The sequence below is a fragment of the Ursus arctos genome, unplaced genomic scaffold (genome assembly GCF_023065955.2).
Source record: "Ursus arctos isolate Adak ecotype North America unplaced genomic scaffold, UrsArc2.0 scaffold_20, whole genome shotgun sequence".
NCBI lineage: Eukaryota > Metazoa > Chordata > Mammalia > Carnivora > Ursidae > Ursus > Ursus arctos.
In genome coordinates this window covers 29,136,786-29,152,582 of record NW_026622875.1, presented here as the reverse complement: position 1 = coordinate 29,152,582, position 15,797 = coordinate 29,136,786, and the positions used below count along the sequence as shown (strand labels likewise).

Here is a 15,797-nt window from a genome sequence, read left to right as displayed (position 1 = left end):
GTCACTCCTACTTTATGGCCTTTGTTCTAACACTTCCCTTGCCTGAGCAAGTTCTTAAAAAATAACCTTATGAATTTTACCTTGGCTTTGTTGGTCTTGTTCAGGTTAGAAACTTGATCAATCAATTGCTGGACAGAGTCGGAACTGACTTTCCCATCCTCCAAGCGATGATAAATTAATCGTGGTTTGCCTTCAGGGTTTTTCAGAAAAGCTTCTTCACAGTCTTCCAATAAAAGGCTAGATTGGAAAACAGTATTTCTTGTGCTACACTGCACTATGGCAGCAAACAGTCAGTCAACCTGAGTGTCAATAATGGGACTTTACAGCAATGACAGAGACAGAAGTGTAGCTTTCCAAAAATGCATGTTATATAGCTCTGTTCCAGCTTGGTCATAAAAATATAATGCATTTATTAGCAGACAGTGAGAACAGGTACAATAAAGTCTGCATTAAATTGAATTTTAGAGCATACAGAACTTTAATTTTTTAAATCTAGCAATAAGAAGAAAACTCTCAAAAATACTGTAAGCATGGCTCAAAATAATGGACCAGACTCATGAGACTGCAAATAAATGGAAACCTAATTCCACTTACAAATATATAACTTCCAAATTAAAATACAAATATTATTAACCCCAATGCTTCAACATTTTTCTCTTCTCTAGTCCTTTAGCCTTTCTCATCCAATAAATGACCTAAATCACCTGAATATTTATACCCAAGATACAGTACGAGAAAGATCCAGAGGCAGATGGGGGAGGTCGGATGGCTAGTAAAAATCTTAACTGAGGTGCAGGGTTAAAAAAAAAATCTTAATTTTCTACAGGGTACCATAATGACAGTTTACAGTATAATTTAAATTCTAGCATAATCTCGGAAGAATCTAACCATGTCTTGTACACTGCAAGGAAAATTACAACCAATTCCCCTTTCTAAAAAGCATTAAATGAAGTTTGTCTACAGAGGCAAATTGGTGTGTATACAGAGGACAGCTATTACATGATTCGGAATTTATATAATACATTAAACCACAGCCCCAATACAAAACAGAGTAATATTCTATCACATATCTCTGTGCCAATCCAATCAATCCAAACTATAGATTTTTTTCCTTGTTAAAATCATTCTGACCATGTTCTATATAATTTTTGGATTTTAATAGTTTTGTTATTGCTTTAGGAGAAAAGTTTGTGGCCATGTGAATACCAAAGAATGGGCGTCTGTTTGGGCACATGTTCCTATTTTAAAATCACTCCCTATAGAATTGACATATGGAGCTCAGATGAAATGATATCTTGGGATTTGGTTCAAAGTCTTTGGTGGGAGAGGAGTAGATGGGGCTACTAGGTAATGCTCAGGGGACGCTTCTAGATTCATCTTTTGAGAAGAATGGGGGAATCATCATGAGAGGTGAAGGAAGAGAGAGAAATAAAAGCTCTACCAGCCCCTGTTTATGGTGTGAGACCACCACTACTGCCATGCTTCTTGACAGCCAGGAAATAAACATTAAGGAAATAAAATAATCAGTAAATGGAATAAGAAAAATTAAAGCAAAATAAAGGCAAAGTTGAGGTGAATAATTAAATTTTAGAAATTAAAATTCTGTTTTAAAAATTAATTTATATTAGAGCGAGAGAGAGAGTGGGGGAGGAGGGACAGAGGGAAGGGGAGAGAGTCTTAAGCAGATTCCACACTGGGCATGGACCCCTGTGTGGGGCTTGATCCCAGGACCCTGAGATCATGACCTGAGCTGAAACCAAGAGTCATATGCTTAACAGACTGCACCACCAAGGAGCCCCTAGAAATTAAAATTCTTATTCTTTAAGAAGAATAAAGTTTTTAAAATATAAAATAAATACAATTTTAGCTAAAGAAGATAAACTGAAATCTGCCCAGCAAGTAATTAAATATGAAAGAAACAAGTAAAAGATTAAGAGGAATTTAAGATGAGAAAAATAGTTAAAATAATAAATGTTAAAAGAATAATGTATAATATTTTATTAACTAAATATGGATAAAAGATAAAAAACAAGATGGTTTCAAGGATTAAAGAATTAATGAGGAAAACAACAAATGGCATATATTACCACCCGAGATAAAACACTACCCAGATATTAAATAATAAAACAGAATATACCCTTAATAAATATAAATGAAAAAACAGGAAAAGAAAAGGGGTAAGGGAGGAAAAGAACCCCAACTAAAGGCAATCAAGTGGAAAGAATCCTTAAACTTGTTTTGGGTTGAGGTCCATTGATCAGGTGGCTCCCTGGCCACTGGGCAGTCTTAAGGATCCATGATGGATTACACTGCATGGTCTCCATAAAGCCTAGGGCTCCACATACTTCTGTACACAGGTGAGGTCAGAGCTGGTTTTCAATAAAGACAAAAATGCTTTGGAAGGGTTAAATCCATCAGACAGCAAATGTAGAAAGAAAACTTAACCTCTTATTAAATGTATTTTGTCTTCTATCTATGTATCTAGTTGGTTAAAAAAAATCTTTATTTGCATACTAGACTCAATGGTATAATTATATTCACATTATAAGAAAATCGCTCACTTTACTAGAATTAAGTAGTAAGCTCCTCATAGAATTAAAAATTTGATTTAATATCAATACAAGTGTTCAAGTAACTCTCAATTTGTATTTGAAGAAAGAAAAAAATGAAGGTGAATGCTGACTATTGAAATCAGGCGTTGCCGACTTGTTCTGTTACGGCCAGAGAGCATACATTTTAGGCTTTGTGGGCCATACACAGTTTCTGTTGTAACTACTTAACTCTGCTGTTGTAGTGTGAAAGCAGCTGTAGAAATATATAAATAAATGAATGTAGCTATATTCTAATAAAATTTTATTTATAAAAACAGCTGACTGGATTTGGCCCAAGGGCCATAGTTTGCTACCCTTGATTAAAATGATCTTTGCTTTAATGATGCTAACATTATGACCTATTAAACAATTCAGTGTAAAAATTTTAATTCTTTAAGTATGAAAAGTTAAAAAATTTATTAAATTTTGTGGATTGCTTTTGATTATAAGAATACAATTATGACTTGTCTTCGAAGTTCATTTGGCAATCTCAATTCTACTTACAACTCCCCTAATAAGTGGCAGAATTTTCAGCTTACCTTGGTAAAGTTAAATGAATGAATAAAATAACTAATGAACTCTTCTCAATTTCCCATTTTCTTACAGCAAGGTATTGATTTTCAATATCTATTGGAAAATATATAGCATGGAAAAAATATCCCATTGTCTCACACATTCTTTTAAGTTTAGGAGAATAGTCCTGAAAAGAAATTAAAACAAAACAAAAGAAATTAAAACATAATAAAAGCACAGCTTATTTAAGTAAAGATCAAGTCAGCTCATACTACTTAAGAAAGCATGTTTTAGAACAGGTTATATTGTATACATTTTTATTTAAAATTTAAAAATACATACATTCATATTTTAATAAAAATCTAAGACAAAAGGCAGGGTTCCTTTAAAACAAAAATAAGAAGAGCTTAGTAACATGGCTGTTTTCTAGCTCAGAAAATGATTTATTACATAATAAAACCTAACCAGTGAAAAAAATATTAGGCTATTTTCCTTTGTATTTATTATTATTATAATAATAAATGATTTCTGCTTTATTGTTACAAAGAGTGTAAAACATAAATCCATGAATCTATACAGAAAAAACTGTCCACCATGCTATATTAGAACATTAAAGTCAACAGGTATAAAGGAAAACTATGTTGGTCTATAACAAATTAGGTTACTAAGTAATGATGACTTATTATTATGCAATAAATGAGTAATTCCCTTAACATCAGTTTGCAGTCTGGTAATAATCTACATTCAGTTAGTAAGTAGAAACTTTGATTTTCAAAATATTTTATCTTTTTACAAAAATTGAATAATATCAAAAAGAAACGCTGAATAAGTTCATTACTCAATACTCTGGAGGGTCTTAATATAGCAGGTATCACATGTGACATGCAAATTTCTTTCTTTCTTTCTTTCTTTCTTTCTTTCTTTCTTTCTTTCTTTCTTTCTTTCTTTCTTTCTTTCTTTCTTTCTTTCTTTCTTTCTTTCTTTCTTTCTTTCTTTCTTTCTTTCTTTCTTTCTTTCTTTCTTTCTTTCTTAAGATTTTATTTATTTATTTGACAGAGAGAGATAGCCAGCGAGAGAGAGAACACAAGCAGGGGGAGTGGGAGAGGAAGAAGCAGGCTCCCAGCGGAGGGGCCTGATGTGGGGCTCGATCCCAGAACTCCGGGATCACGCCCTGAGCCAAAGGCAGACGCTTAACGACTGAGCCACCCAGGCGTCCCCAGGCAAACTTATTTTAAATGCAGTTAGAATAGTAGTTGGCAAACTTTTTCTGTAGAAGGCAAATATTCTTACAAATTAGTAATAGCTTAACAACTTGGATGTTTTGGCAGAGGTCTTTGGGGTCCATTTAGTTTTTGCTGCAATTTATTCTGCTGTTGTAGTGTGAAGCAGCCAGAGATAGTATGTAAATGAATAAGCCTACTTGTGTTCCAATAAAACTTTCTTTAAAGACGCTGAAATCTGAATTTAATATAATTTTCACACATCACAAACGTTCTTCTTCTTTGGATATTTTTCAACCATTTAAAAAGGTAAAAAGTAATCTCAGCTCTGGGTCACACAAAAACAGGCTGCAGGCCAGGTCTGGCCCAAAAGCTACTGTAGTATGCCCACCTCTGCCTCAGGTTAACTCCAATGGCTGTCTTGAAAAATTAAAAACCATGATAAGGATTAAATTCTGTAATAACTTGAAAGAGATTCAAGGCTAGAGCTGCCAGATATTAACTAAAGCAGGCACTATCAACATGTGTCTTAAACGCTGTGGAGAATGTGTAATAAAGCATTCAAAAGCATAACATTCCAAGGACTTAATTTGAATATACTGATAACAGTGAACAAAATTTTCTCTAAAGAAAAACTCTAAATTCTTCCTGCTCTTTAAGACATATAATCTGGTAGGTAGTAAAATACTTGGTTTAGATGTAGTAGTATCATAAACAGGACACAATATTGACTTGTATTTTAAATCAGTGAATACAGAATTTATAAACATCCTCACCTTAAGGAAAAGATCCATTTCAGGCTGGGTTTCATCTGTATAAATGAGGTAACATCTGACAGCGTTACTCCACAGAGAGTGTGAAAACAAGGGAGTAACTTGTAATAAACTAGCTACAGCAATATCCCAGTCATCTGAAAATAAAATTTATTATTAATTATTTGTGGAACATAAGGAATAGCATGGAGGACATTAGGACAAGGAAGGGAAAAATGAAGGGGGGAATTCAGAGGGGGAGACGAACCATGAGAGACTATGGACTCCGGAAAACAAACTGAGGGCTTCAGAGGGGAAGGGGGTGGGGGGATGGGCTAGCCTGGTGATGGGTATTAAGGAGGGCACGTATTGTATGGAGCACTGGGTGTTCGCAAACACTGGTGTACGCAAACAATGAATCATGGAACACTACATCAAAAACTAAGGATGTACTGTATGGTGTCTAACATAATAAAAAAAAATCATAAGTTCATTTAAAAAAATCACCAGAAAAACATTTGACAAGATGATTTTTTTAAAAGTCTGAAAAAATACAACAGGCAAGGTAGAATGGAATCTGATCTCACTCGTGAATATTGACACAGTTTCTGGACTACCATATTAGAAGGCAAACAGTTCTATAACCTCAAGTTCTATTCTTGGGAATAAAGCAATCAATGTCACCAGTGGTCCTTGCTGGGGTACCACTGGTTCCAGTCAGATATCATGAACCTATGTTACATGAGCTGTTCAATGAGTTTGCAACTTTGGGAGAGCCTACATTCCCAGGCTGGCCTATAGTTTTGCCTACTTATTATTCTTGAGATACATTAAGTCAAAAAGAAACTTTAAGAATGGCATAAAATGTAATGCTATTTAGTGAGAAAGAACATTTGAAGACGTATTTGGCGAATTCAAAAGCTATAATTAAAACATTATTTTCACTTTGCTAATAGATAATTTTGTAGTTTTAAGAAAAACGAGTGGTGCTACTTATAACACTCAGATCTACACTGGTATTGAAATTCACAACAGACCTTAGAGCTGTTTTGGACACCAATTTATATAAAAATAATGAAAATATTCTTTTGACTAAGGATACTACATTGCATTATATTCCATTCTGCAACCTTCTCCAACCTTTAACAGCATCAAAGATGTGGAGGAAAAGATCAAAAACTACTATTTTTCAGTTAATCTACGTTAGATTCTCACTGATCAACTGCGACACCTAGAATTCAGACCAGAAGCTAAGTTTTTAGAGCCTGATTGGCCAGTCGGGCTGTGGAGCACCATCTGATCCTCATGTGAATCATATAAGTTAATCAGCCCTGGTCAGTGACAGTACCAGTACATGCTGGTTTGGCAGTGGAAGACACCCAGAGTAAAAATCTCCTGCCTGCTGATGGTCTTTCTCCCAGCACACACAAGATTATAGTACCTGAACAGTCATGACCAAGGTAATTGGCAAATGGCATGTGTTACCTCTGTTGACATTTGCAAAGGGTCCTTCCACATCTATAGAACTATGGGCAAACTCAGGGCCCCTGAAGGACTGCTGAAGCTGGATCATACTCCCTATGGAAGGTTCACTTCCCAAGGCTCCTCCGGTCCAATATTCACACTGGGTTCCAGCAGCTTTAAATGCAAGAGATTTCATCTTGTGAAAACCAAATTATTGCATGTTCAAAAAGTTATCACATATACTAAACAGGATTTCTAATTTTAAAAAATGCTATATATTATAAATACAGTAAATATTCAATCTTTAATGATTTTGAAAGTACTCTGTCATCAACTTCTGGCAAGTTCTAAGGCGCCGGTTAACATAATTCTGGTTATCATCTCAAATTCAAAGAGGGGATTAAAAAGAGAAAGAGGAAAAGAAATAAAGAATATAATAATCAAAGGAATTGTAATAACAGAGGCAGTTAAAAATATCCCCATACAAAAATTTTAAACATTTCTAACATTATGGTTTAGGTATCAGTGTAAAATTGGAAGGAGAGAATTTCAAAGGAAGACCATTACTAGCACACCTGTAATTAAGATTGGTAATTCATTAGCATGTAACGTAAGGATATAAAAAGTACATCTTCTTTAACCTCCCAGAGTAACAAAATTAATGTCTGAATCAACAGGTACTTATGAGCTTTTTGATTTCTTTCTAAAAGATTTATTATTTATTTATTTGAGAGAGAGAGAGTGTGTGTGTGTGCATGCACGTGCACTCACGAGTGGAGGGGTGAGGGGCAGAAACAGAGAGAGAAGCAGACTCCCTGCTGAGCACAGAGGCCTACATGGAGCTTGATCGCAGGACCCTGAGATCCTGACCTGAGCTGAAATCAAGAGTCAGATGCTTCCCGACTGAGCCACCCAGGCACTCTTTGGTGTTCTTTTTTTTTAAATAAATTATATTTGCCAGAATATCTACATGGCATCCTTGACTAAATATGAGTATACTAGTAACGGAATCAATTTCTGGCAAAAATAAGATTATTATCTGTAGGTCTTTGAATGTGAAATGAGTGATGTTCTCTCAAGCATTCTTTCTTCAGGTTTTAAATCAAAATATGAAGAAAGACCTAGGAGGAAATATTAACTTGTTCTTATTAACTTGCCAAGGAAATTACAATATAATGGTTTTGAGACACTGTACATTTTAACATATGTCAATACTGAGATAACCACTAAGATGAATGTGGGGGCATAAGAGCATCCTCTTAGCCACTCAAATCCAATAAAGAATCACATCACTTTTTTTCCCCTCAAAAGTTGGTAATAAAAATCCTCAGATGCTGGTCAGATTCCAGTGGTTCTAAAATGCAAATTAAGAGGCAATTATCAGTTGCCACATTTCACTCCAAAATCAGTTTTTAAGATAAAATGCATGAGGCCCCTGGGTGGCTCAGTCTGTTAAGCATCGGACTCTGGATTTCGGCTCAGATCATGATCCCAGGATCATGAGATAGGGCCCTGAGTTAGGCTCTACACTGAGCATGAAGCCTGCTTAAGATTCTCTCTCTCCTCTGCCAATAACTTCTCCCCCCGCCCCCACTCACATGCTCTCTCTCAAAAAAAAAAAAAAAAAGGATAAAATGCAGTTTCCTATAAATGAGCATTTTTCCACTGCATTTACAATAGAATCTTTTCCATTTTTCAGTATCAATCACAGTTTATTAATATTTTCTTGGAACACAGTAGACCCTTTCATTCTAGGACTCCAGGCTTTTCTTTATTTCTAGAAAAAAACATTTTATATGTTTAATTATAAAATAAAAACTTTTTGAGTAGCTTACAAAACTGTGCTGGAAGCCACTCAGCAGAATATCATGCAGATATTCTAATGGATAGTTGCAAAGAATGTATCATTATGTGGAAAAATAAGGTGACAGAGACTATGAACTGTCTCCCAATATCCATTCTCCCCTTCTTCCTTTAGTAACAGAATTTCAAACTTTAGGTGGATACATGACTCTCCTACTAATGATTATACTTTGCAATCTTCCTATTTGTATTTCTGGCCAATGGGGTATGAGGAGTGATCTGTATACCTTTCAGATTGTGCTTCCAAGGACAGGAGCGGATTCCCTTCCCTCTTCTCTCTGCTAAAATGTAGATGACCTGGAGGAGTTGTCTTACACCAGAAAGAGGAAAGCTAGGGGGCGAGGCTGGCAGAGGAATAAGACAGAAGGAAACCCGGCACCTAACAACGTCATGGACTTTATGGAAAATTGCTGTTGTAACAGATGAGAAAGAGAAAGTGCAACTCTATTTGTAAGAGCAACCACTTACAACTTATAAAAGGATTCAAAGTTGGCTCTATGATATCATTACACCTATACTGCGGGCTCAAAGTATACACAGGAAGTAAATTTACCAGTAACGTCTGTACAGTTGTCATCTGAATCAGACTCTCCAGGATCAAATACTTGGATCCCCTGAGCCTGGAGCCTCTGAAGTTTACTCTCCAACTCGCGCTTAGCCCTCAGTAAGTCCTGAATTTCATTTTCCTTGGTCTCCCTAAAAATCTTTAAAAGACAAATGTTAATTTTGAAAGCTTTTCCATCATCAAAAGTTTGTGTCATTAACTCTTAATAAAAAAATCTTTCATTTATAAAACCAATATTCATTTGGTCTTGATCTTTTTTGTAACTGGAACCCTCTGGAATTCGGGCAGGAGCCCCATCTGCAGCGTGGGGCTGTCTTGAGTATAGCTTATTTTTAGCAAATTTATTCCCCTCCCACTAGATGCCAGTAATACCTTCCCATACAAAATATCCCCAAATATTTCCAAATGCCTTTGCCCCTATTTGGAAATACTTTCCTTTTCCCCCAAAATTCCTATTGCAATGCTCACTTTTTTACTTTTTCCCTGAAGCGATCTCAAGTTTAACAGGTCCAACTCAAAAACGTAAGAAGTGCTCTACTCTAGTTCTTAGAAACTTTAGGACTCCTACATCATTTACTTCTGTTTATTTATGCAGCATTATACAAACTTTTAAAACATGCTGTTTTTATTCTATGTCACTTTGAGGGTAAAAATGTAAGGAATTTACCTTGAATTGCCTTTTCACTTTATCTCTGTCATGTTCAAATGTCGCTGCCCTCTCCATTGCTTGGTATTTTGCTTCCAAAGCACTTTCCTTTTCCCGAAGTATTTTCTGATAAGTTTTTTGAAGGGCCTGAAATAATGGACCTTGTTATTTCTAACAAAAATTGTATTCCTCCCAAATTTTACATTATCCTACCTACATACTACATACATACCTCAGAATTGTAACAATCTACCTACTATTTTACCAGTTATCAAGAGCTACATATTGCCATTTTATTCAAATGTGGGATGAAAAAATACAAATATGCTTGAACTGTAGTAAATGAAGATACTTCAACATTAAACTTTTAATGGAAATTATTACTTTTTCTTTGAAATACTGTGCCAAATTCTTAATCTTCCCTATGCCTCAGTTTCCCTATCTGTAACAGAACAAAAAGTATAATTTATAAGGCTTAACTTGAAGGATAATTAATTCTGCATGACCATGCACTCCTTGGCTCCATGTCTTCTTCCGTTTGCTATCATCCCCAGAGCCCTCTTGGTGCCAGATACATTGAAGGCCTCCAGTAAATGTCTGACTGAAAGGGTTAAATAAATACAGAAGAGTTCTTTTTAAACCTTAGATATGTGAGAAAGGAATCCAAAGGGTTATATAAAAAAAGGGGCAGGTTAGTTAAGAAATCAGTTTAGGCCCCAAAAGAGTATGCCCCCTCAAATTAAAATGCAGAGCAGTTTCTGTTCAACTTTCAAAACTACTACATAAGGTAACAGGAGGAACCTGAGACAAAGGTGACATTTGTCAGCCCTTACTGCATTGTGCCCTGGTTGATCCAGCCTTCTTTCCTATCCCCATCATGTGCAGTGTCCACTGGGCAATGGCTTGGATGCATGAAATCGGGTATCTGAAATGCATGAGGTCCATTTTACACTGGCAAACGCATCAAGACTGCCCAGGAAGAAAACTGGTAAGACAACAGGTAGACTGCTGATAAGGATTTCATCCCAGATTACAGTGTTAATAATACAACTAGTGCGTGTGTGTGTGGGGGGGGGAGGTGACTAGAATGCCTAGTCTAGAAGGAAGATGGCTCTTCCTATTAGAAAAATCAGTCTGAGATTCTTATTCAATTCCTACTGTGATGAGCCCAGGAACACCTGGGATGTCTCTTCCACAGTTTATAAAAACAAAACAGTAAAACCACAACCCTCAGAGAGGCCCAAAACTGATGGCACAAAGTCGTACAACTGCGGTCATAGAAAAGTAACCTTTTGCTTTATATACTGTTTTGATGAGTCAAAATACATCTACTGCAGGGAGCCCACGCAATAATTATTTTTTTTGAGTAAATTAATCAAATGGATTAAGGGAATTTGATTACACCTAGAGAAACGTTTTCAATCACAGCAGTTAAGATGGTGAAAAAGAGGTTTCCATAAAAATTCACTTCAAGATCATTAAAACTCAAGAGCTTCACGCAAAGAAACTGAGAGGTATGCAAAATTTAAGGGGGAGGATGAGTGGAGTTAAAAACTCCTAGGGAAAGTTTGATGAGTTGCTTCGACAGATGTCACCAAAGTTTTTTGTGTGTCTGTGTGCTCTGGGCTGACCTATTTCCCTGGAGTCTTCCTGCATTTGCTGCTTCAGAACACTTTCAGGCTAATTGCTTCAAGGTATGTTAATGAATGAACCAGAAATACAAGAGCGGCGGGGTTAGTTAAGGAATCAGTTTAGACCCCAAGAGAGTATGTCCCCTCAAATTAAAATGCAGATCGGTTTCTACTCAACTTTCAAAACTACTTGGTTCGGAGAGGGGACAGAATGGACGAAGGACGGAGTCAGGCGTCCAGAGTCCAGCCTGGCAGTGCGCGGACGTGCACTGGCCTTTCCGACTCTCAGCTTCTCCATCCCGGCTGCCCCAGCGGCGCACCCGGGCCCGGCGTTACCTGCAGCTCGGCCCGCAGGCGCTTGTTCTCCGTGTCCAGCTTGGCCTCGCGGCGGCCCATGGACAACAACTCCTGATTCTTGCTGACCCGGAAGATCTCGTATTCCTTCTTCAGCCGCTCGTACTCAGCCGCTGCGTACTCCAGCTCGGGCACCGACGAGCCGGTAGACTTAAAGCTAGCCCCCAGCAGCCCGCCACCACCCGTCCCGCGGGGCAGCGACCCGGGCCCTGACCCCGCCGCCGCTGCCGCTGCCGCGCCGCGGCGGAACGAGCTGCGCAGCAGGCGGGCTTTGGGCTTCACCTCCACCGGGATCTCGCAGGCCTCGCCACCGCCCGCCCCATAAGTGTCCTCGATCACTTCCCCGCCTGCGGGGCTCACGAGCGACGAGGCGGTCCCCATTACGCCTGTAGCCTGCCCTACAAGCCAGCTGGGTACCAGGAAGGGGGCGGAACGCCGCAAACGAGACGGGGCGGGACAGCAAAAAGGGGCGGAGCGTGGAGGGAGGGTGGGGCGGGCGGGATGGGCCCGAGCCGCAGGACCGTGCGGGGCGGAGCGCAGGGCGGGCGCGACGGATGGGGCGGGGCAGCAGGAAGGAGCGAGACAGAGAGCAAGGAGGGCAGGGCGGAACAGAGCAGTACGGTGGAACAGAGCAGTACAGTGGGCGCAATACTACGGCGTGGTGGAGCGGGGCGCAGGGCGGGCGCGACGGATGGGGCGGGGCAACAGGGCGGGGCGGGGCGGAGCGCAAGGTGGGCGGGACGAGCGGCACGAGACGGGTTGGCAGAGCTCAAGGCGGGAGGGACGGGAGGGACGGGAGGGACGGGATGGGCGGGGCGGGGCAGAGCGAGTAGAGGGGCGGTGGCGCGTGGGGGACCACTATATTAAGTCAGGGGCTAGGGGCGACCGTGCGCACGGCTTCTCTTAGCCGGTTCTACCTAGCCGGAGGACTCTGACGGGCGCGTTCCTCACAGTGAGCGCTGGCATGGGTCCCGGGTTCTTCCACCTTCGCGGCTGCTGTTTCTCTCCTGCTACCGCCCCTGACCCAGCGCTCTTCTCTGAGGGCAGTTGGGAAATCTGAGAAACGTATTGAGCGCAAGCTATGTGCCTCTCACTATGTGTCTGTCAGTATGCAAGTAGTTGGAATGACCAGCAAGACAGAGTACCAGATAAGAAAAAGCTTTCAGACTTTACAGCCTGGGACCACCAGGGACAATCTTTAGACAAGGTGAGGTTTTTTGACTTTTTTAACAATGGACTCTGGAGGCCGCACGTCAGGGGAACGGTGGAATATCTCACCAAATAAAGGGAAAGAGTATTACAGTTATTTGGGGCAATGGTGGGCTTTAGGTGATATGAAACATTTAAAAGATGGGGAAACTGTTTTAGAATTTAAAGTCGGAGGAGTAGCATTGACCTCTTTTCTCTTACCCTGTCTTGTGTTCTTGGACCTCTATCTGCTAACTAGGGCTTCTAGCCTCTCCAGGTGTGGAGGCCTGGGAGGACAGGAAAGGCGTTATTTGATTGACACTCCTGGGAACTAGATGTTGGTACTTTTTGGACTCGGTAGATTGCTAAAGTTGGCCTTTTTTCTCATAGGTACCTCTGTAAGTTTTTCAAAAACCCTTCTCCCCCTCATAATGGAAAACTTTTGATCTTCATTTCCCTTGACCCAGGCTGGTGTGGCTCTATTCAGGCTGTTGCTCCCTCCCTCCCCAGCTGTAAGGAATCCAGTGATACATTAAGCATCCTCTCTGCTGATGTTTGTTCAGATTCAAGATAATCTACTGGTTCACTTGCTGGTGAGGCTCACATCTGATCCACAGGTGTTACAGGTCAGGTTTCCCGGAAAGCGGACTCTGAGATGAAGATAACCATGCAAGATGTTTATTAGGGAGTACCCTTGGGATCAACACCTATGGAAAGGAAAAGAAGCACGTTTGCATGGCAGCAGAAGTTGAGCTCTGCTGCAGTCTCAATGGAGGCCTCAGCCAATCTTCAGAGAGTTCTGAAGCTGGAATGATGCTGCAGAGTTGTTTTAAATTGGGGTGCTGGTCTGGGACTTTATACGCCCATACCAGCAAGTCATCACCTAGCTATCTTCAGCCAAAGCAATCCCATGGGGACTGGTGGTTGAAGGCTGCTGGCATCACTTCTAGTGGCTGGAGGAATAAGTCTTTCAGTCATCACAACATCTACCACAGTAGGAAACACAACCCAGTCTTTGCTCTGAACAACTCTGGGAATGCAGGCCAATTCTCCATCAAAGTAGCTAGTCATCCTTTCTCTTACCCTTTCGATTTTCATCAGGAGGGAATCAGACATCAGGCCATTACATTCTTCAAACTCCAGGAGACATATATTCTTCAGGTTGTCTCCTGAGATGAAGGAAAACATTCCCACTGTCACAGTATCTCAGGAACTCTCTCCCTTTTAAAGTCTCTTCTGGGGATACCTGGGTGGCTCAGTTGGTCAAGTGTCCAACTCTTGATTTTGGCTCAGGTCATGACCCCAGGGTCCTGGGGTGGAGCCCCACGTTGTGCTCCTCACTTAGTGGGGAGTCTCCTTATCTCCCTCGCCCTCTGCCCCTCCCCCTGCTCACTTGTGCATATGTGTGCTCTCTCTCTCTAAAAATAAATAAATCTTTAAAAAAAATATAAAGTCCCCCGATCTCTTCCAATTCTTGTACCCTCAATGTGGATCAGTGCTTTAAGGATCATCCACCAGGTTTCTGACCACCTCCTTTGTAAGATTCTGCATCTTAATCTTGCACCTCCTTTAGAATGTGCCTCAGTTGAAGACTTCCATTATTATGCTTGCATAATAAAATAAAGAGCCATCACCCATTCCCTCTAAACCAGTAACAAACTACACTAAACTTCCCCCAGCTTGTGGAGTAAATTCAGATTCTGCAGCCCAGTATTGAATGCCCCAAAGCAATGAGTCTCTCCTTTCCCCACTTCTCATCTACCCAGTAACATCCCTCTACCCACATTATTCCATTCTAGTCAAGCTGATTTTTCTCCTCATACCAATATGGTTTCTATTTCCTTTCAATACTGTCTGCCAACCCCCATCTCTTTCAACATCTACCTTCTTTCTCTAAGAAACTCCCTGGATAATTATACCTGTTGCATTTATCACATCAATAGTTTCAATTCAATAATCCTTGCCTACTATATGCAAAGTACTGTACCTTGTTCTCCATTATTATGTCCATCAATCTTGGTTTTTTGGTAGTTTTTGTTATTGTTGTTATGCCATTTGTGGCTTAGATTCATCCCAGCAACCCTTATTGAACTCTTGAAAACATAATGTTGTGGAAAACAAATGACTGATGACCCAAAGAGATGTTAAATACAGCCCACTTCTCAAAAAGCATGCGAATTTTCCCTCCTTTCCTTAATAACCTTTATTTTTTAAAAAAGATTTTATTTATTTGTCAGAGAGAGAGAGAGGGGGAGAGAGCGAGCTCAAGCAGCAGGCAAAGGGAGAAGCAGACTCCCCGCTGAGTAAGGAGCCCAATGCAGGACGTGATCTCAGGCCACAGAGATCATGACCTGAGCTGAAGGCAGACGCTTACCTGACTGAGCCACCCAGGTGTCCCCCTTAATAACCTTTCAATAGTTTTTGCCGTTGCCCCAAAACACCAATCCAGGTTTGCTGAGATCGTGGAGAGTTTTCCCTATGTAGTGATTACTAGCTGCCTTTCTCATCAGGGACACTATGTTTAAGTTCAGCTTGCACACTGACCTTGGATAACTGTTGGTTAATGCCTAAGTGACCTAACTGGGTGAGCCCAGAAGTGATCCGATCTAGAGTGCTAGCAATTACTCGGGATAATAGTGTGGTTGGTTTTCAACGTATTTACCAATCCTAAAACATCACAGAATTTAGTTTAATGTTTAGTCTAATTTCCAACCTCATTATTTGTTTCCCTTCTTTATGCTGAATTTAATGCACATACCACAATCTGCATTTTGAAAGGATAGCTTTGAATACAGAAGTATGGTGAAGAATAAAGTCTCTGACAGAAAGCTTATGGCTAATTAAGAATGGCTACATTTTTTAAAATACTACTTTCATTGAAAGGTGAAGTTTATGATGAGAATGGGCTATATAATTTGTGGGATCCAGTGTAAAATGAATATAGTGCCCTTTATTTAAAAATTATAAAGAATTTCAAGATGGCAACAGAGCATTAAACCAAGCGTGGGGT

General features: G+C 39.8%; 2 protein-coding genes across 5 annotated transcripts in view; one reads left to right on the top strand and one right to left on the bottom strand.

Moving 5' to 3' along the window:
• The window catches only part of NPHP3 (nephrocystin 3), a 42,983-nt gene extending 30,950 nt beyond the window's left edge, over positions 1 to 12,033 (bottom strand). Inside the window, exons 1-7 of one of the 2 annotated variants that reach the window (XM_026497037.3) lie at positions 11,582 to 12,033; positions 9,636 to 9,761; positions 8,957 to 9,107; positions 6,562 to 6,714; positions 5,101 to 5,234; positions 3,131 to 3,291; positions 81 to 237 (exon numbers count right to left, since the gene is read on the bottom strand). In XM_026497037.3, coding sequence (XP_026352822.1) covers positions 81 to 237; positions 3,131 to 3,291; positions 5,101 to 5,234; positions 6,562 to 6,714; positions 8,957 to 9,107; positions 9,636 to 9,761; positions 11,582 to 11,980 — 1,281 coding nt within the window. In that variant the 5' untranslated portion in view covers positions 11,981 to 12,033. The remainder of the gene's footprint in view (positions 1 to 80; positions 238 to 3,130; positions 3,292 to 5,100; positions 5,235 to 6,561; positions 6,715 to 8,956; positions 9,108 to 9,635; positions 9,762 to 11,581) is intronic. The other variant, XM_026497035.4, reaches the window with a different exon arrangement.
• A 388-nt stretch (positions 12,034 to 12,421) lies between these two features.
• The window catches only part of TMEM108 (transmembrane protein 108), a 658,034-nt gene continuing 654,658 nt past the window's right edge, over positions 12,422 to 15,797 (top strand). For 2 of the 3 annotated variants that reach the window (XM_057315896.1, XM_057315902.1), the window contains exon 1: positions 12,511 to 12,806. The gene's annotated coding sequence lies outside the window, so the exon portion shown is untranslated. Of the gene's footprint in view, positions 12,807 to 15,797 lie in introns of all 3 variants that reach the window. The other variant, XM_057315897.1, reaches the window with a different exon arrangement.